The sequence below is a fragment of the Somniosus microcephalus genome, chromosome 2, assembly GCF_052327205.1.
Source record: "Somniosus microcephalus isolate GS21.2 chromosome 2, FLI_Smic_1.0, whole genome shotgun sequence".
NCBI classification, from domain to species: Eukaryota; Metazoa; Chordata; class Chondrichthyes; order Squaliformes; family Somniosidae; genus Somniosus; species Somniosus microcephalus.
This window is the reverse complement of record NC_140988.1, coordinates 140,326,120-140,347,536: the sequence shown is the minus strand read 5'-3', so window position 1 is coordinate 140,347,536 and position 21,417 is coordinate 140,326,120. Positions and strand designations below refer to the sequence as shown.

At 46.6% G+C, this 21,417-nt stretch overlaps 1 protein-coding gene across 7 annotated transcripts in view; it reads right to left on the bottom strand.

Annotated features, from left to right (window-relative positions):
* The window catches only part of prdm5 (PR domain containing 5), a 473,803-nt gene that overhangs the window by 293,818 nt on the left and 158,568 nt on the right, over positions 1 to 21,417 (bottom strand). For 4 of the 7 annotated variants that reach the window (XM_085963123.1, XM_085963138.1, XM_085963131.1 and 1 more), the window contains 2 exons: positions 1,419 to 1,503; positions 798 to 955 (listed from right to left, as the gene is read on the bottom strand). In XM_085963123.1, the coding sequence (XP_085819249.1) occupies positions 798 to 955; positions 1,419 to 1,503 (243 nt within the window). Of the gene's footprint in view, positions 1 to 504; positions 535 to 797; positions 956 to 1,418; positions 1,504 to 21,417 lie in introns of all 7 variants that reach the window. The other 3 variants (XM_085963116.1, XM_085963128.1, XM_085963145.1) reach the window with 1 other exon arrangement.

The window sequence follows — 21,417 nt, the reverse complement described above, 5'->3', positions numbered from 1 at the left end:
CTCAGGAAATGAAGAGATTGGCCCAATATTTTAGGCTTTTTAATTCACAGCTCTCCAAGTACTAATGGTACAAAGCTCTTCCATAGTATTCTTGGTGCAAACAAAATATTTACACTATTTATATAACACAACCACTTTCATGACTCAAAGTGAACTTGCATGCCCAGTCAGTAAACTGAATCTTTCCCATTTTTAGCTGTGTTTCAATTAGACCATATACTGTACAGCTTGGCAAATGCTACACATTTTACATTTTAGCAGTGGTCAGGACACCTGAATGTGTCAGATACAGAATTAAAACTGGTAGAAGGAGGTTACAAGGAAGTAACACAACTGAAAAGTTTGGATAGCATCTTAAATCCACAACAATTGAATGGATTTGACATGTTGTCCACCACATAAGGTTGTATTAACACCATTAACTTCCCCACCTGCATTTATATATATTTTTAAAAAGTACAATTTTTTTAAAGTTGTTCAACTGGGAAATTACTAATGACTTACCGATATGCAGAGCTTCCCCAGGTCCTTGTGCTGTGGAAAGGGTGATGTCAGTGAGTGCAGATTACAAACATTGTGACGCAAGCAAGTGCAAATTTATCAATCATGATTGGTAGTAGGATTACAAGGTTATTTTTTTTGCAGTCAGCTGCAGGGTTAATCACAAATTTGTGTGTAATTTTTTTATATGTCTATATATACGCACACACACACACATATATATACATATATATACACATACACAAATACATATACATATATACATACATATGTATATACACTGAATTCATATTTACCTTTTTGTGGTTCTTGTACACATTTCTGTGAGCAAATCCTTTTCCGCAAAGTTTGCATTTGTAGGGTTTATCCTCGCTATGGATAATTTTATGCGCAGTCACTTGATCTAGACGTTTGAAAGATTTACTGCAGACCTCACAGGTGTAAGGGCGTTTCTCTGTGGAAAACGAGCAGCAAATATTAAACTGTCAGTTTGTAAAGAAGGAAAGATGAAAGGGAGACTTTATCCACTGAGGGAATCTTGCAATTAAGTCAACACAATTAAGATTAAACCAATTAGATAGACAGCTGCATGCCTTTTGAATTACGTGCGTCAAATTGCTTTTTGTAGGACAAGCTCGGGTATATCTTCTGCAATTTGCACATCTTAAACCATCTCTTCTAAATTCCAAACTCTGTTTAATTAGCTTCAGTCAAAGGAGAATGACTTCAAAGAAAAGTAGCTTCACACCATGAACATAAATCGGCTCTTTTTCAGATTAAAGAGTTAAGCAGCTATGACAAATTTTAGTTTGTGTTACTTAATTACCAGGGAAGCAGGTCACAAGGCGTACCCCAGAAAGTGAAACTTCATGCTATCTGCTTTTATGCTTCAGCAAGAAACTCCAGGTTGGAATTACCTGAATGGGTAATCATATGGCGCTTCAACTGGTTTGCAGATATGAATTTTTTGTCGCACTCCTGGCAATTGAAGACCTCGTGAATCTTGAAATTTAAAGATAAACGGTGATTATTACATGCAAGGAGAATTCAAAGAAGATATTAGATCAAAGACACAAATCTTCTGAGGTTGCTTTGAGAGAGTTTAATGACTTCTCTGCCTCAAGCCAAGTTAACATTTACAATTGCACTGTAATTGCCTTCCTAATAATCTCTTAAGAGACATTAGAGTATGGTTATGAAAATAAAACCCAACATTAAAAAAAAAGTACAAGATTAGAACTCCACGTGGGAGGAGGGACATCAGTTGTATATAAAGGATTTTATTAGAAATATAATTCAAGAATATTAATTGAGAAAATTAGGTTAGAAATATTGAAGTTAAACTGATTGCAAGAGATTTGCTGACCTTAAAGTTCAGATTCATCTTTTAACCAGAACTTGTTGTTATAGTTATTACTTTATTCTGTAACTCATTATGTCCTGGATTTTGTTAGAATGATTTTATGATACTGACTTCCTTATAAAGCTAGAATTGTTTAATAATCCTGGCATAAAAGCTCCTTTCATATATTTCCATCCATAAATCTGTACTGAATCACAGAATCACAGAAACCCCACAGTGCAGATAGAGGCCATTTCGGCCCATCGAGCCTGCACCGACACATATCCCACCTGATCCCCGTAACCCCTACACCAACACATATCCCACCCTATCCACGTAACCCCACGTATTTAATCCCCTAACACTAAGGGTCAATTTTATCATAGCCAATCAACCTAACCCGCACATCGTTGGACTGTGGGAGGAAACCGGAGCACCCGGAGGAAACCCACGCAAACACGGGGAGAATGTGCAAACTCCACACAGACAGTCGCCCGAGGCCGGATTCGAACCCGGGTCCCTGGCGCTGTGAGGCAACAGTGCTAACCACTATGCCACCGTACTGCTGTGCATGTTTGTCACCATAATACTGAAAAAAAAATACTAATAAAGACAGACTTATATTTATGTAATGCCTATGAATCTCTTTGAAACATCCAAAACTGCACTGCATGCAATGAATTACTTTGAAATGCAGTGACTGCTGTTATGCGGCAACAGCATTTTTTGGTTTTATAAATGGAGCATCGAGTACAATAGTAATAAACTTACTATAAATTTGTTAAAAAAACTTTGAATAGGCCAGTTAGAAAACTCTGTGCAGCTTTAAACCCCGCATTATGCAAAGCACATGAAAGCAACAGAGAACGTACAGTGTAAATTCACAAGGACATTAGCAGGAGTGGGAAACTATGCTTCTGAGGAAGGACTTGAGATAGTGGGATTATTCCCACTGGAGCAGAGAAGGTGAAGGGGAAATGTTGTAAAGGTTTTTTAAATTATGAAGAGTTTTGATAGAGTGAACAGGAGAAGATAATTTCCCCTGGTTGGGGAGCCAGTGGCGAGAGGTCATCAACTTAAAATTGTCTACAAGAGAGAGAGGAACAAGATTAGGAGTACTTTTGTTGCTCAGTAGGTTGCTGGAGCATGGAATACTTTGCCACAGGAAGTGGCTGATGAAGAGCGCACTGCAACTTTTAAGGGAAAATTGGATAAATATTTGAAGCCGAGAAAGATGCAGAAGTATAGGCAAAGAGCAGGGCAAGAAGATTAGTTTTGGATTACTCTAGCAAAGATCTGGCACAGGCTCTATGGCCGCGATTTTACAAACTTTGGCGGGTCCGTGGCAGGCGATGTCGGTGGCGGGTCCCGACCCCACTGGGGTCTCCATCCCAGCCTTCATTGGGCTTGTTAAGCCCGCCCAGCGCGTTTCCTGGCAAATTAGAGGAAGCAGGTCTGGTGATGTCATTTGATGACGCGTCATCAGCCAGTTTCCTTAAAGGGACCATGACCAAATTTATTTTGATATCTGTGCTGTCAGCGTTCTACAGCATTGAGGTGCTGCAAACACTGACAAGCACTGCACAGAGGTGCAGTGCTGCACCCAAGCTCTCCTATGCCTCCCTCCATATGCTTATGGAAGGAGTCAGAGCACGCAGGGAAATCCTCTTCCCTTCCCATGGGCAGAAGAGACCTCCCTAGGAGATCAACACAGCCTGGTTGCACATTGCAGAGGAGGGCACAAGCAGGGATGTGGTCAGGAGGACCTGAGTGTAGTAACGCAAACATTTCAATGATCTCAGTAGATCAAGAAACGTTAGTACAAAGCCACATTCAACCTCATCCTGCTGTGCCTCTCATCACATCCCCGTCACTCTGCCTTCCCTACCCTACTCCTGCACATCCTTACTCACACCTCCACCCATCCCTCTCTATCTACATTATCACATCCCCATCTCACTAGCCACCCCTCACACTCACCCTCATCCTAGTGCAATCATACCAACTAACAACACACCGGCGGCAGTGAGTCAGGAGCAGCCAGACCAGAGCAGGCCTGTGTGGGAACACAGCATCGGCGGCAGTTACACCGGCGGCAGTGAGTCAGGAGCGACCCGACCAGAGCGGGCCTGTGTGGGAACACAGCATCGGCGGCAGTTACACCGGCGGCAGTGAGTCAGGAGCAGCCCGACCAGAGCGGGCCTGTGTGGGAACACAGCATCGGCGGCAGTTACACCGGCGGCAGTGAGTCAGGAGCGGCCCGACCAGTTCAACAGCAGGGGAGAGAGGTAAAAAGTAATCAAAGTGTGATGTCACCAGGAAGCAGGTAAGTGATTGGTTGGTGAGTATTTGGTTGGTGAGTAATTCTCTTTTTTTTTAAACTTTAACTCTGGTTTATAGTTTCTAAGGTCTCTCTGGTGTAGCAGGGACTGTTGGTAAACCAGTTAACTGTAGTGTAATTAGTGGGATGGATTGATTTAATTTAAATTCAATTAATTAAAGTGTAAGTCATGGCAGGACAGCCGGGCCCCGTGATCTGCTCCTCCTGCGATATGTGGGAAATCAGGGACACTTCCTGTGTCCCTGACAGCTACATGTGCAGGAAGTGCATCCAGCTGCAGCTACTGACAGACCGCATTGCGGCGCTGGAGCTGCGATTGGACACATACTGGAGCGTTCACGATGCTCAGGACATCGTGAATAGCACATTTACGGAGTTGGACACACCGCAGGTAGAGGTTGGACAGGAAGAAAGGGAACGGGTGACCAACAGGCAGAGTACTAGGCGCAGGCAGGTAGTGCAGGGGTCCCCTGTGGCCATCCCCCTCTCCAACAGATACACCACTTTGAGTACTGTTGGGGGGGATGGCTTATCAGAGGAAGGCAGCAGCAGCCAACTTCCTGGCACCAGGGGTGGCTCTGCTGCACAGAATGGGAGGAAAAAGAGGGGTAGAGCTATAGTAATAGGGGATTCAATTGTAAGGGGAATAGATAGGCGTTTCTGCGGCCGCAGACGAGACTCCAGGATGGTGTGTTGCCTCCCTGCTGCAAGGGTCAAGGATGTCTCCGAGCGACTCCAGAACATCTTGGAAGGGGAGGGTGAACAGCCAGTTGTCGTGGTGCATATAGGCACCAATGATATAGGTAAAAAGCAGGATGAGGTCCTAAAAGCGGAGTATAGGGAGTTAGGAGATAAATTAAAAAACAGGACCTCAAAGGTAGTAATCTCAGGATTGCTACCAGTGCCACGTGCTAGTCAGAGTAGAAATAGAAGGATACTTCAGATGAATACGTGGCTAGAGGAATGGTGCCAGGGGGAGGGATTCAAGTTCCTGGGACATTGGAACCGGTTCTGGGGGAGGTGGGACCAGTTCAAACCAGACGGTTAACACCTGGGCAGGGCTGGAACCAATGTCCTAGGGGGAGTGTTTGCTAGTGCTGTGGGGGAGGGTTTAAACTAAAATGGCAGGGGGTTGGGAACCTGAGCAGGGAGACAGAGGAAAGGGAAACAAGGATAAAAGCAAAAGATAGGAAGGAGAAAAACAAAAGTGGCAGTCACAGAAATCAACGGTTTAAATCAAACATGGCCAAAGTAAATAATAATTCTAATAGGTCAAAGAGCGTTAAAAAAACAAGCCTGAAGGCTTTGTGTCTTAATGCGAGGAGCATTTCTAATAAGGTGGATGAATTGGCTGCGCAAATAGAAGTAAACAAATACGATTTGGTTGGGATTACGGAAACGTGGCTCAAGGAAGGCCAGGACTGGGAACTCAACATCCAGGGGTATTCGATATTCAGGAAAGATAGGCAAAAAGGAAAGGGAGGTGGGGTAGCATTACTGGTTAAAGAAGGGATTAACACAATTGTAATGAAGGATATTAGCTCTGACGAGGTGGAATCTGTATGGGTAGAATTGAGAAAAACTAAGGGGAAAAAAACGTTAGTGGGAGTGGTTTATAGACCTCCAAACAGTAAGGCGGAGGTTGGGGATGGCATTAAAAGAGAAATTAAAGAAGCGTGCAATAAGGGCACAGCAGTCATCACGGGTGACTTTAATCTACATATAGATTGGGTCAACCAAATGAGTAACAATACTGTGGTGGAGGAATTCCTGGAGTGTTTACGGGATGGTTTCCTGGACCAATATGTCGAGGAACCAACCAGAGATCAGGCCATCTTAGACTGGGTATTATGTAACGAGAAAGGATTAATTAGCAATCTTGTTGTAAGAGGCCCCTTGGGTCAGAGCAATCATAATATGATCGAATTCTTCATTAAGATGGAGAATGAAGTAGTTGACTCGGAGACTAGGGTCCTCAATTTAAATAAAGGAAACTATGATGGTCTGAGGAGCGAGTTGGGTAGGATTGATTGGGGAATGGCACTCAAAGGGTTGACGGTGGATAGGCAATGGCAAACATTCAAAGACCGAATGGATGAACTACAGAATTTGTTCATCCCAGTTTGGCATAAAAATAAAACAAAAAAGGTGACCCAACCGTGGCTAACAAGGGAAATTAGGGATAGCATAAGGTCCAAGGAGAGGGCATATAAATTGGCCAGAAAAAGCAATAATCCTGAGGATTGGGAGCAGTTTAGGATTCAACAAAGGAGGACAAAGAGATTAATTAAGAAAGGGAAAATAGAATATGAGAGTAAGCTTGCAGAGAACATAAAAACTGACTGTAAAAGCTTTTATAGATATGTGAAGAGAAAAAGATTGGTGAAGTCAAGTGTAGGTCCCTTGCAGTCAGAATCGGGGGAATTCATAATGGGGAACAAAGAAATGGCAGACCAACTAAATACATATTTTGGTTCTGTCTTCACAAAGGAGGACACAAATAACCTCCCAGAGATGCCGGGGAACATAGGGTCTGATGAAAGGGTGGAACTGAAAGAAATCAGTATTTGTAGGGATATGGTGTTAGGAAAATTGATGGGACTGAAGGCCGATAAATCCCCAGGGCCTGATAATCTACATCCCAGGGTACTTAAGGAAGTGGCCCTAGAAGTAGTAGATGCATTGCTGGTCATCTTCCAGAACTCGATAGACTCTGGAACGGTACCCATGGATTGGCGGGTGGCTAATGTTACCCCACTATTCAAAAAAGGTGGTAGAGAAAAGGCGGGGAATTATAAGCTTGACATCGGTAGTGGGGAAAATGCTAGAGTCCATTATAAAAGATGTAATAGCAGAGCACTTGGAAAGCAGTGACTGGATCGGACAAAGTCAACATGGATTTACAAAAGGTAAATCATGCTTGACTAATCTACTGGAATTTTTTGAGGATGTAACTGGTAAAATAGATAAGGGAGAACCAGTGGGATGTGGGGTATTTGGACTTTCAGAAGGCTTTCGATAAGGTCCCGCATAAGAGATTAGCGTGCAAAATTAAGGCACATGGGATTGGGGGCAAGGTATTGACTTGGATAGAGAACTGGTTGGTGGACAGAAAGCAAAGAGTTCGAATAAACGGGTCATTTTCCGAGTGGCAGGCAGTGACTAGTGGGGTACCGCAAGGATCGGTCCTAGGACCCCAGCTGTTCACAATATATATTAATGATCTGGACGAGGTATTTTTATGTAATATCTCCAAATTTGCAGACGACACAAAGCTGGGTGGGAGGGTATGCTGTGAGGAGGATGTCGTGAAAGTCCAGCATGATTTGGACAGGTTGGGTGATTGGGCATAAACATGGCAAATGCACTATTATGTGGATAAATGTGAGGTTATCCACTTTGGTGGCAAAAACAGGAAGGCAGATTATTATTTGAATGGTAATAGATTGGGAGAAGGGGAAGTGCAAAGAGACCTGGGTGTTCTTGTACACCAGTCGTTGAAGGTAAGCATGCAGGTGCAGCAGGCGGTTAAGAAGGCAAATGGTATGTTGGCCTTCGTAGCAAGAGGGTTCGAGTACAAGAACAAGGATGTCTTGCTGCAGTTGTACAGGGCCTTGGTGAGACCACACCTTGAGTATTGTGTGCAGTTTTGGTCGCCTTACCTGAGGAAGGACGTTCTTGCCATGGAAGGAGTGCAGCGAAGATTCACCAGGCTGATACCTGGGATGGCAGGAATGACGTATGAGGAGAGATTGTGTCGATTGGGCTTATACTCACTGAAGTTTAGAAGATTGAGAGGGGATCTCATCGAAACCTATAAAATTCTGTCAGGCCTGGACAGACTAGATGCAGGAAGAATGTTTCTGATGGCCGGGGAGTCCAGAACCAGGGGTCATAGTCTAAGGATAAGGGGTAAGCCATTTAGGACTGAAATGAGGAGGAATTTCTTCACCCAGAGAGTGGTGAACCTGTGGAATTTTCTGCCACAGAGGGCGGTGGAGGCCAGTTCATTCAGTATATTCAAGAAAGAGTTGGATATATTTCTTAAGGCTAAAGGGATCAAGGGATATGGGGAGAAGGCAGGGACCGGGTACTGAATTTGGATGATCAGCCATGATCTCATTGAATGGCGGAGCAGGCTCAAAGGGCCGAATGGCCTACTCCTGCTCCTATCTTCTATGTTTCTATGTTTCACACAAGGGTAGGCGCTTGGGTGTTTTATGCAATGCTCCTGTAAAGTTTCTGTTAATGTGCTGTCAAACATTGAAACCTTTCAAAACTTTTGAGTTCTTGGTCAGATTTGTGTGCACCTTTGGAAGTGGCTTAGTGAGTTGCAGTGAATGGTGAGACATAACAGTACACCCCGCAATGGTGGTGAATGTGAAAGGAATGGCTTGGGCATTGTAGGGATGCTTTATGGTGCTGGTGTGGAGTGGTGCCAACTTGGCACATCATGTGGCAGCCAGAGTGTACAGCGTCAAGTGAAGTAAATCTGGCCATAGTGAGGTCATCCCTGGCTTCCCAGGCAGCAATGTGCTCGGGTGCTGATGCCCTGTGTCCTGTGCAGCATCAGTTGATTGCAGAGAAGGTTGGTGTTGTTGTTAGTGCTGCTGGTGTGCCTGGTGTTGGGGCTCATTGTGGTGGGATTCTGCGGACCAAGGTGAGAAGGGTTTCAAGAGTGTCCATGCTAATGGAATAGATGGCAGGTGAAGTAGAGATGACAGAAGCGATCTGTCAATGGCGGAAGAGGTAATGAGGTCAGACTGCATAGAGACTTGTGTAAAGACTTGCAGCATTCTGAATCTGTAGTGGAAATGCAGTTTGGAGAAGCTAGTGGTTAAGGAAACATATCTCAATCAGCTAGGAGCTTTGACTTCACATTTGAAGCTGTCAACTCATCAGCTGGTTGAATGGCCACTGACCTCCCGCCTCAACTTCACAGATGAGGTCTAGGCACAGCAGGAAACCGGTGGGTAACCTGTCAAATCCAAAAAGCTGGGAAAAAAACACTGATATGTGGCTGTAAACAAGCCACTAATGATTTTAATTGCCTCCTCCACCGCTGCGTGTCGGGTCTGCTCAGCGCTGACAGACCTGATATTTGGTAAGGGTACGTGATGGCGGGTTCACAGCGGGGTCTCGACCCGCTGGGTAGAAAAAAACACTTTCCCACCCGACCTGCCACCGGTCGCGTCCACTGACACCCCCCCCAAAATGCAGCCCAATGGGTCCTTTGACTCCTACTGGTCTACTGAGTGTAAACAGATGAGAGCTTTTAGATATCTATATATATATATATAAATGAGTGTGTGTATGCGCGCGGTAAACTCAAAAGTTATAGAGCGTACCTACACATATGTTATATCAAAAGAAAGCTTATGATTAGGGGAGTGTCATAGGTGTGTTCATTTTTTGGTCAGACAAAAATTGCTCGGACAGTTTACAAAAAACGGACAAAGTCCGCTCATTTTAACAAAGCTTCTTCGGCGTGACTGACGAGTGGATGGACCAATCGACGGGCCGCATTAGCGTTGAGTGACGTGATGGTTGACCAATCCTACGGGGGAACCGCGGTATGATGCGTCACGGGGGGGGGGCGTTTCATGGCGTGTGTGGGCGGGGCCTAAGCCTGCGGCCTGCCATGAGTGCGGGACCGGGAAAAGAGATACAGAGACAGAGAGAACCGCGCGGCCCGAGAGCCAGTGAGCGGAGGAGCGGCGGCAGTGGGAGCTGAGCTGAGGTGAGTCGGGCCGGGCCTGAGGCGCTAGGCTGCGCACGGGGGCTCTGGGTCACCGCGGCCGGGCTCTGAGTCCAACCCACTTCCCTGGGGTGTCTTCCTCTCTTCTCTATCTCCTTCCCTCACTCTCTCCTTCCCTCTCTCTCTCTCTCTCTCTCCTTCCCTCTCTCTCTCCTTCCCCCTCTCTCTCTCTCCTTCCCCCTCTCTCTCTCTCTTTCTCTCTCTCTCCTTCCCTCTCTCTCTCTCTCCTTCCCTCTCTCTCTCTCCTTCCCTCTCTTTCTCCTTCCCTCTCTCTCTCTCCTTCCCTCTCTCTCTCTCTCCTTCCCTCTCTCTCTCTCTTGCTCTCCTTCCCTCGCTCTCTGTCTCTCTCCTTCCCTCTCTCTCTCCTCCCCCCTCTCGCTCTCTCCTTCCCTCTCTCTCTCCTTCCCCCCTCTCTCTCTCTCCTTCCCCCCTCTCTCACTCTCTCTCCTTCCCCCCCTCTCTCTCTCTCTCTCTCTCTCTCCTTCCCTCTCTCTCTCTCCTTCCCTCTCTCTCTCTCCTTCCCCCTCTCTCTCTCTCTCCTTCCCCCTCTCTCTCTCTCTCTCTCTCTCTCCTTCCCCCCTCTCTCTCTCTCATTAATGTCAATGATAACATTGCATAATTATAATTCTGCTTGCTACCTCCAAATTCACATAGAAGGAAAACTGTAAAACCTGGAGTATATGGCTACTGGCGATCCCCATTCACTAAAAACGAAGTTAAACAACCACCTCCTGGGTACTTAGCAAGAGTTCTTCAATCCCAACAGTTTTATAAACAGTTTTATTTATAAACATGGCAGAGGGTTCTTCAGTTCCCTCGGCAACGCCGGGTACTCCAGCTAGTTATATATGTATGGATGTAAAATTATAAAATTACGTATTTAAAAAAAATGGGGAGAAAGCATAATGCAACTGAAATAATCGTGGCTCTGTAAATTTTAACTGACATTTTTATTTCACTGTTTCTGTAATTGATAAAATCTCCATGAATATTTTCAACATTTGTACTAATTGTCACTAATACTAAGCTAAAATATAAAGCTAATAACAATGACAAAGCTATAATTAAATCCCACTAAACTATAAATATTTTACCATACTTCAGAAAATCACTAAATGCTATTTTGGCCATGATGTTAAATCTCTGATGTCTGACAGTAATTTAAATCAGGCCATCTCGAGCACTTTTTCATTAAATCCATATAATTATACCATGTGCTATGGACAGGAACAGCTCTACGAAGCTCATACAGTTCTAACGGCATTACACATAATGGCCTAGAAATTCAGTATAGCCACGTTTGGGGCGCTACAGCATGGCGTTCGCTAACTTTTGCGCCCGGCGCAACTTAGCGCCACCTTCGCCGATATTCAGTTGCATCGCCCCAAGAGGTTGCTGCTGCGCTAAAGCAGGCGATGCACGACTATCATTAGGCGCTAAGCCGGCGATCCGGGGCGCAAACACCGAAGGCGGGCGCAGCGCAGGTGCGGCGAGTTGCTCATTGAGGGCAGACAGTCAGGCGCCGGTCAGCACTTAAAGGGGGAGGGTGGAATTGTTTGGCTGCCACGCCCTGCACACTGCAGCCCTAAGGCAAGGCCTGAACACTGCATCTGGAACTGCTCCACACCCAGGAGAATGGAGAAGGCCAGGGAGAGAGCGCAGCGCTTCGACAAGGGTGACCTGAGGCTGCTGGTTGGCGCAGTGGACCACAGGCGCCATATCCTCTTCCCTGAGGGTGCCAGGAGGCCACTGCCCGCCGAATATCGGAAAGCTTGGAGGGATATGGCAAACAGGGTCACGTCCAACAATGTAGTTGGCAGGACATCAACACAATGCCGGAAAAAATTCAACGACCTCACTCGGGTTGTCAGGGTGAGTACCCTTTCCAGTATTCTCCTCATCCCTGCATGTGCACCTCACTTTGTGGCCAAAGGGGCCTGAAAGCCCTAATGGCCAGCCCTCATCCAGCAGCTATGGGACTGTCATGAAAAGCACTTGCACATTCAGGACTTTACGCACTGTCAGGGCTAATCGACCATGGGAGGCAGTGCGGGCGAGATCAGGGCTTGACACTGTCAGGGCTAATCGACCATGGGAGGCAGTGCGGGCAAGATCAGGGCTTGACACTGTACTTAGACGCTGTCCTTTCTCTTGTAGGCCAAGCTGGCGCATAACAGAAGACAACAGTGACAGACCGGGGGAGGCTGTCCTGACCTGAAACAGCTGAGTGACCTCGAGCAGCGAGTGGAGCGAATCATGGCAGGCCGGCTGAGTGGCCCCGTCGCCACTGGAGATGCTGACCCTGTTCTGGGCACCAATGGTAAGGTCATCACCTTTTTGACCTCTCTCTTTCCACTTGCGCCTCACACCAGCATCCTTTGCCACTATCGAATCAATGCAGTGCACAGCAGCACTCATGCCTCCCTCGCTGCCACCCTGTCCTCACTCTAAAGCAACTCTTGTGCCTCCCTGCTTTCAGATGGTGACTCGCCAGGTGAGGAGGCGGCCCCTCAAGCTGGCACTGTGTCCGAGTCAGACATAGAGGAGGAGGAAGAGGAAGCCAGCCCATCAGGGACACCCTCAGCCGAGGCAGCCCATGGCCACGATGGTGACACGTCTTCCCTGGAGGGGAGCAGGGGGAAAGGATCGGAGGATAGCAAAGCTCCGGGGACCAGCGGGCTGCAGCAGCGCGGGAGGGGTGGGGAAGCTCGGCGGCCTTCTCCCCGGAGGGCGAGTGCGGCCTCCAGTCCTGCTACGGTGAGCGCAGAGGAGGTGTGGCTCCTAGTGGAACTGGGCGCCCAGGCTGAGTGCAGGCACACTGAGCTCATGGCTGCAGTGGCAAGGATGCCTGGCTCCATAGAGTCACTGGCAAGGAGTGTGCAGGAATTCAGGGCAGCACAGGCCAGGAGTCTGCAACAATTCAGTGCAGCACAGGCCAGGAGTCTGCAACAATTCAGTGCAGCACAGGCCAGGAGTCTGCAACAATTCAGTGCAGCAGAGGCCAGGAGTCTGCAGGACGTCGCGGCAGCACAGGCTAGGAGTCAGCAGGGCTTCGCTGCATCACAGGCGGCTTCTAGTCAAGTGCTCAGTCGTGCCGTGCATTCACTGGCTGCTGTCATGCAGACACAGACCAGAGCCACACGGGCACTAACTGCTGCCACACTCGTTGGATCGGCCAGGCATCGCCGGGGCACTCGCCGTGCCGCAGCAGCCCAGCAGTCTGTGCCTCAGCAGATTGCTGCGCATGCTGCAGTGCTGGCCCGTGCGCGTGCCAATGTATCAGCCGACCAGGGAGTGCCTGTGATCTGTCAGGTTGGCAGCATTCCTGCAGCCAACACTGTCACTCCTCCATTGCAGCTGCCACCAGCCGTTGGACAGACTGCTGCCGCCCAAGCAGAATTGGAGCAGTCAGCAGCCGGCCCCTCCAGGCCCAGAGCTGGTCCAGGCCGACCCCCAAGGGCATCTGCCGTCTCACCATCTGACCCTCAGCAGCCTTCCCCCAGCCTTGCTGCAGCCACTGGGGTCCCATTGAGGAGGAGCTGCAGGGCGGGTAGGGGCCAGTCACGACAGCGAAACAGACCACCCTCGCAGGGGAAAAAGTAGAAGGTGTGGCCAAATGTTTTGTTTTACTTATAAAGGCCAAGACTGGTGTATTTGTGTTTTTTGGGGGGGTTTCACTCCATTAGTTTGTCATGTGGGAGGGGCACAGAGGTATCACAGTAAAAAAAATTCTTAAATCGCACTGTCCATGTTTTCTTTTGGAAGTCCTGGTTGCCCTGCTCGGCTGAGAGCTTGTGGAGCAGCTACATCAAATCAAATCAAATCAAATCAACTTTTATTGTCATTGTTAGTGCACAAGTGCAGTACAATGAAATGTAGGCTTGCGGCTCCCGAGAGTGTATATTTAGATTAAGACATTTAAACATTCAACATACATTTGGCTTGTAATACATTAACATTAACATAACCATAATAAAGTGCATTGGCAGATGTTCATCTTCTGCCATTGGCACAAGCCATTCCCTGAGAGGGGGCCTAGAACCGACTTGCAATAAGCCGCCGAAGGGCAGCCCTTGCACTTTCTGCCTCCCTCCCGTGCTGGTCCTCCTCCTCCTCCTCCTCCTCTGGTGGTCTTCCAATGTCTGCTGGCAGTGGCTGAGTCCTGCGGATAGCCAGGTTGTGCAGCATGCAGCACACGACAACGAAATGGGAGACTCGCTCAGGCGAATACTGTAGGGCTCCCCCGGAACGATCCAGACAGCGGAACCGTTGCTTCAGCACACCGATTGTTTGCTCAATGATGTTCCTGGTTGCTTGATGGCTGTCATTGTATCCCTCTTCAGCAGGGGTGCTGGGCACACGGAGCGGGGTCAGCAGCTAGGTGCACAAAGGATAGCCTTTGTCCCCGAGAAGCCATCCTCGTGGGTGAGGCCGGGCCTCGAAAATGTCTGCCACAGAAGTCTGGTGCAGAATGAAGGCATCGTGGCTGCTGCCTGGAAAGCGGGCATTGACAGCTAGGAAGAGCGGCTTGTGGTCACACACCAACTGCACGTTGAGCAAATGGTAGCCCTTCCGGTTGCGGTAATCCTCGGCATTCTGTAGAGGTGCCCGCAAAGCCACATGCGTGCAGACAATGGCGCCCTGCACCATGGGGAAGCCCGCTATTGTTGCAAAGCCCATTGCACGCTCTTGCTGCTTGTCCACGGTCATGGGGAAGGAGATGAACTGACGTCTCCTTCTGAAAAGGGCATTGGTCACCTGGCGGATGCAGCAATGTACCGCAAACTGGGAGATGTTGGAAATGTCCCCAGTAGCGGATTGGAAGGAGCCGGTGGCATAGAAGTTGAGAGCCACCGTCACCGCCACCGACAGAGACGTCCTGCTCCTCAGCTGTGGCTGCAGATCTCCGCGAAGCAGGTGGCAGATCTCAGTGACCACCGCCCTTCTGAATCGCAGCCTCCGAACACACTGCTCCTCAGACATGTTCAGATATGAGAACTGCTGATGGTATACCCTGGATGGGTAAGGCCTCCTTTGCCGACGCCTGTTGGCCCTTCTCCGTCTGGCCATGACTGGCACTCTCTCACGGCGTCTCTGAGCCCTTTGAATGCAATGGAGAAGCCCAACGTTTCCACCCATTGCAGCCCCCATTATATGTTTCCAATCAATGCTATGACACTGAAGTTAAAGACAAGTGCAAAGCTCTGGCCTGAAGCCACAAGTACCTGTGCGAGTGTTGAGCCAAACCAGAAAGCTCTCTACCTTTGTCTCTCTCCAAAGATCCGTCTCTCACAAAGAAGGAGTGGTGCAAAATGGCTGCCATTTATACTGCAGGAGGAGTACCCTTTAATTAGCGCCCCCCGCGCCCCGCAGCGACTGGGAACCGTTCTACTCTACCAGTCACTAGGGGCGCCAGGCGCACAATAAGCCGGCGCCACTGAATTTCCGGTTCGGGGCGCACAAAGGGCGTTGCACCATGAAATGACGTCAGGATCTGCGCACGCAGCTGAGCGCGCGCAAAGGTTTTGCGCCACCGCTAAATCTTAACTGAAGTTCGCGAGAGGCGCAGATCGCGCCGTGCCCGGGCGCTAGCCGCTTAGCGCCCCACTTCTCCTCCTCCTAAGGCGCTAGCGGCTGGCGCAAACAACTGAATTTCTAGGCCAATAGATTTACAAAAGTGTTTCATGTTTGGAAACTTTAGGGGTGAGTGAGCCAAACTTGCATTGGCATTTTGAATTGTCATGACATTTCGTATTCCATGGCCATTGGATTTCATTACATGAACAGCCTATTTAATGAGACTCAAGACACCTTAAATAAAGGAGATATTATAGGCAATTATTTCATGTGGTGCAAATCTAATACTAGAGGTAGCAAGTACATTCAGCTCACGAAACACAGCTACACTATGCAATGAACATTGTTAGTGAAATAATCGCTCCTCTGAAACTATTACAGGAAACTTTCGATTAATCGGCCCCTAAATAACCGGAATGCTCTATCCACCGACAAAATTCAGGAGTCGGTTCAGGTAACTTTTTTTAATTTTAGTTACTTTTTTTAATTGATTTGTTGCTGTGCAAGGGTGTAGCTGAAGCTGTTGCTAAGCTACAGAGACGCTTGCAACTTGTGCCGATTGTTTTGAAGCTGTGCAACAGGGTTTGTTGCTTTATACGGAGCTCTGAGCTCCGTATCTTTTACTATAGCGTTCGGTTATCCGGAATTGTTGATGAACCGGCAACACGTCGGTCCCATCCGTGCCGGATACCAGAAAGTTTCCTGTACTAAGAATCTGTCATATACAAATACCTACATATAAGTGGCTACTTCTAATACAATTTCAAGAGGAGCAGGATTCTGAATTCCTCCAATCACAGCCACCATTTTGAATGGGATGAACTAGGAGCGGCAGCTGCACTTTTGTGGTCACCTGCAGCCTGCCTCATTCCCTAAACATCATGTGGTAATTCGAACAGGACGGGGGCATGACGGAGGGAGTGGAGACCATTTTGATGAAGAGATAAATATCTAATTCCTCAAATACGTATTCATATAATATAAATAAAGTCTGTCGTAACTGAAATGGCTAACTGATAATTTTGCACTTCTTAATTGGTCCATAATACTGTCATTGAAACAAATCAGATAATGTGCTGGAAGTTATGCCTTCAATAAATTAGACAACACGGGCAGTTACCAAAAAATTCTGTCCCCACAATCTTTTATTAAATCTAAGCAGCAGTTACATTCTCAAATGCCTATTATTGAGGTCAATGAGTGTGAGAGGCTACAGAGAGCTCCAGGAGGATGAGGAGGCATAATGCATCACGGTCACAGACACAGAGAATGTCATTTGTGATTTTGCTTAGGGCTGTTTCGGTGCTGTGACAGAGGCCTGAAACCTGATTGGAGAGATTGAAACATGGAGCTGTGGGAAAGATAAGCGCAAATTTGGATGAGCAAGGCAATGGGCTATTTGCTTGTATTATATAATAATGCAATAGTGCAAATCCTCATGGACTTCCTTCTTGCCAAGGTGGAGTCCATCTAATACGCTGCCTCTGCTACTTCCCCCCATTGCCTACCAAGCCAAACCTTCCACCAGCCTTAACTTCTATTCCATCTCCCCCACACCCCCGCTCTCCCCGCCTTGATAACATCATCCAAAGACATGGGGTTAGCTTCCATTTATATGCTGACGACACCCAGTTCTACCTCCATCACCTCTCTCAACCCCTCCACCATTTCAGTGATGTCGGACTGCCTGTCCTACATCTAGTCTTGGATGAGCCATAATTTCTTCCAGCTAAACATTGGGAAGATTAAAGATGTTGTTTTTGGCCCCTGCCACAAACTCTGTACCCTTGCCACCAATTCTATTTCATTCTCTGGTTACTGTCTCAAGGGGGAACCAGAGTATTCGCAACAGCAGCATACTATTCAATCCCAAATGAGTTCCTGACCTCATATCCTCTCCTTCAGACAGCCTGCCTACCTTCACCTCCATAACATCACTCGCCTCCACCCCAGCTGCTGCTGAAACCCTCATCTAGGTCACCTTCAGATTCATAGAAACATACGGCACAGAAGGAGGCCCTTTGGTCCATTGTGCCTGTGTCGGCTCTCTGAAAGAGCAATCAAATTAGTCCCACTCCCCTGCTCTTTTCCCATAGCTCCTTCAAATATTTATCCAATTCCCTTTTGAAAGTTACCATTGAATCTGCTTCCACCACCCTTTCAGGCTGTGCATTCCAGATCATAAAAACTTGCTGCACAAAATAATTTCTCATCTTGCCTCTGACTCTTTTGCCAAATATCTTAAATCTGTGTCCTCTGGTTACCAACACTATTGCCAGTGGAAACAGTTTCTCCTTATCTGCTCTGTCAAAACCCTTCATGATTTTGAATGCCTTTATTAAATCTTCCCGTAACCTTTTCTGCTCTAAGGAGAACAATCCCAGCTTCTCTAATCTCTCCACGTAACTGAAGCCCCTCACCCCTTATACTATTCCAGTAAATCACCTCTGCACCCTCTCTAAGGCCTTGACATACTTCCTAAAGTGTGGTGCCCAGAAATGAACACAATGCTCCAGCTGGGGTCTAACCAGTGATTTATAAAGGTTTAGCATAACATAAGTTTCAACTAATCCAATACTTTAGTGGCCGATCTCCCATTTTCCACCCTACATAAACTTTAGTTCATTGAAGACGCTGTTGCTCATTTCCTTTCTGCACCACGTCCTGCTCACTTATCAGGCTGGATTTTGATACTGGAGGCGGGACTACAACTTTCGGGGTTGTAGTCCCGCCTCCATCGAGTTGTGGCCAACCCACGCGATTTTCACTTGATTGACCTTGTTGAGCCCGCCCAGCGGGCTCAGCCGGCCAATTAAGGGCCAGCCGGCAACAGGTGACGTCACAGATTGACATTTCATCTGTCAAGAGCTTTTGACAGATGAAATATCAGCGTTTGACAGCACTTTGAAGCTGTCAAACACTGACAATCTGTACTCCAAGTTAATTCCTTCCTCTCAGGCTGATTTAGAGATCTCTCCAGAACAGAAAGCTGAATGCTGCAATTTTTGACAGCTCACGGCCATTCTGCTTTCTGTGCCAGTGAGATGAGGGACTCCCGAGACCTGAAGGAAGGAAGGCTGTAAAGGTAAGTAAGACTTCTTTAAACACTTTACACACACCAAACACACTTACCTTTGCACTCATGCACCCATCACTCACCTGAACACCGGACATCTCAAACCCTCCAAGCCCTTCAGCCCGATGGTCCGCCTCGCTAACTTGGCGTGGTTTGGAGCCGTTGGGAATCCCACACTTCAGCAATAAAAATAGGGATTAGGCTAAAAACTGCCTGTTAACTACCTGTTAATTGGCACTAATCCCCTTCCTGCCTGGGGGAGGCAGGTCCCAGCACATGTCGGGTATCCGCTTCCTTTGAAACTGGCATGGAGGCGGGTTGGGGGCGGGATGGGTGCGCGCCCCCCGATTTCGAGATTTTAACCCCCACACGCCCCCAATCCCACCTCCATGGCCCAATGAAAATCCTGCCCATCATCCCTGTCCTTGCTGACCTACATTGGCTCCCAGTCCCCAACACCTCATATTTAATTTTTTTATCCTTATGCTTCTTGGCCTTCCCATTCCCTATCTCTTTAACATCCTCTAACTCGACAAAGCTTCTCACCCACCCCCAACTTTGCATTGTGCAGAATTTAGACTCGTGTATCTATTCCCTTTGCCCCACCATTAGCAGCTGTGTCTGCAGCTACCTATGTCTCACACTCTGGAATTCTCTCCCTAAACCCTTTCATCTCTCCACTTCCCTATAGTCCTTAAAACCTACCTCTTTAACCACGCTTTTGGTCACTCCCCCTAATATCTCCTCCTTTGACTCAGCACCCATTTTTCTTATCACGCCTTTATGAAGCATCTTTGGACATTTTTCTGCATTAAAGGCTCTATATAAATGCAAGTTATTGTTGTGTGTTGCTAAATTTAATGCCCCTGTATGTCTATTTATTTTGTGTATCTGAAACTTCATTTGAGAATGCTAATTGATTTATTATAGACTCATGTCATAGTTATCTGTTTAGTTCATTGGTTTGAACAATCACTTATATTAGGAGGAAAAAAATCAACTCCCCTTTCAAGTTGGATGTACTTCTATAATAGAAATACAGAACCAATCAGATATATTAAAAAAGAAAAATTACTTCCCTTTCAGCCACCATTATAGTTTGCCACTTAAATTTGCACAACCACTCAACAAACATGGATAAAAGGAGACAAGTTAAAACTTAGCTCTATGATGCCATTTGGTACATTCATTCCCCACTCCGTGATCAGCAGCATCACTTACTGCTGCCTCCCACAAACACACTGTACCTTCCCTACCACTCTTTAGCTAAGCCCACTATCTGAAAAGTCTTAGCCCCTGCCTGCCGCTCCCTCTCTTACTCATCTCAACCTGCTCTACCACTCACTCCTCGGACACCACTTCTCGGCCCATAAGCAACTCTTTGGGAAATGTACAGGTAAAGTAATACAGTATAGTGTTTAAACATTAACTTCATGAGGGTAAATCTTAATGACATTTTACAAAAGAAAATAAACCTGCAGTTCCTTTAGGTACCATCTTATTAATGTCAGTAGAGTCAAATTAAAAGGTGTTATGAATGTACTTTACAAGCTAAGACAAAACATCAACATTCAAACCTATCTAAAAGCTGGTTTGATCTAGGTAAGTGCTGGGGTGTCTCACTGAGAAGCTAAACACATTTACTGCCTATATAAGAATTTACTTTCACGTGTGCCCAAAAAATATCAGCTTGCCTACATGGCAGAGTTACGATCCCGCATTTAAAGTGTTTCATTTGTGGGCCTTTGTAGTAGCCCAGAATTCCAAGACTAAATTTATGTTCAATACCACCGTCCAGATTTCCTCTATTTGGAATATTTCCTATAACAACTCCCCAATACATTTTTATTGAACAGTAACAATTTAACTTGAGTCTGTTTTAAGTCCTTAAATTTCACTAAAGAATCTTAGGGGAATGCTTACAAAAATCCTTTTGGGATGTCTGACAGGCTGAACTTCACTAACACATCATGGTAAATCAGGTTGATGGTTTGCATTCTGCAGCTCTCTGCATTCTCAGATGCCACCATTACCTGATTGACTGGTTTCAATTAAAAATACAGTATTGAGGATTACCACAGGAAAAGAGCGCTTTACAAAAAACACCCTACGCAGAGTTTCTCAAAGATATTCGATGAAAAGTGTGACCAATTGGATTTCAAAGAGTTATGTGCAGTAAAAAGGTCAGTTTTGAATAAAGGTTCAGATTTAAATTAAATAGCTTTACATAAGTTCTCCATTGCAGATAAAGCTACAGAAGCAACATTCATTGCAAGAATTTTTGGCGCATCACACTCTATAATATCCAAATTACTGCAGTAGTTCATGAAAACAGTAATAACTTTATTTTCTTTTAATGCAAGTGTTGCTTTGTGGTGAAATTTTCTCAAGGTCCCAGCAGGTTTGAGTCACAGCAAAGAACAACGTTCCAAGCAACCTGCTCTAAGCCTAATGCTCCCATTATATATGGTCTCTCTCTACTGCATGGAGGGCCATTACACATTGGGAAAGCATGACAGAAGTTTGGTTCATCCATATTCACAATAAAATGAACCAGTGCCTTCTGACTGATAATCTGCAGTCTGGCGCTGGCCCTGGAGTTGAAAAGAATCTGCTCACCACCTTCCCCAACTAAAAATATACAACAGTAATAGTAGGGGATTTCAACTTCCTCAATACAGGAAACTTTCGATTAACCAGCCCCTAAATAACCGGAACGCTCTATCCACCGGCAAAATTCAGGAGTCGGTTCAGGTAACTTTTTTTACTTTTATTACTTTTTTTACTCCATTTGTTGCTGTGCAAGGGTGTAGCTGAAGCTG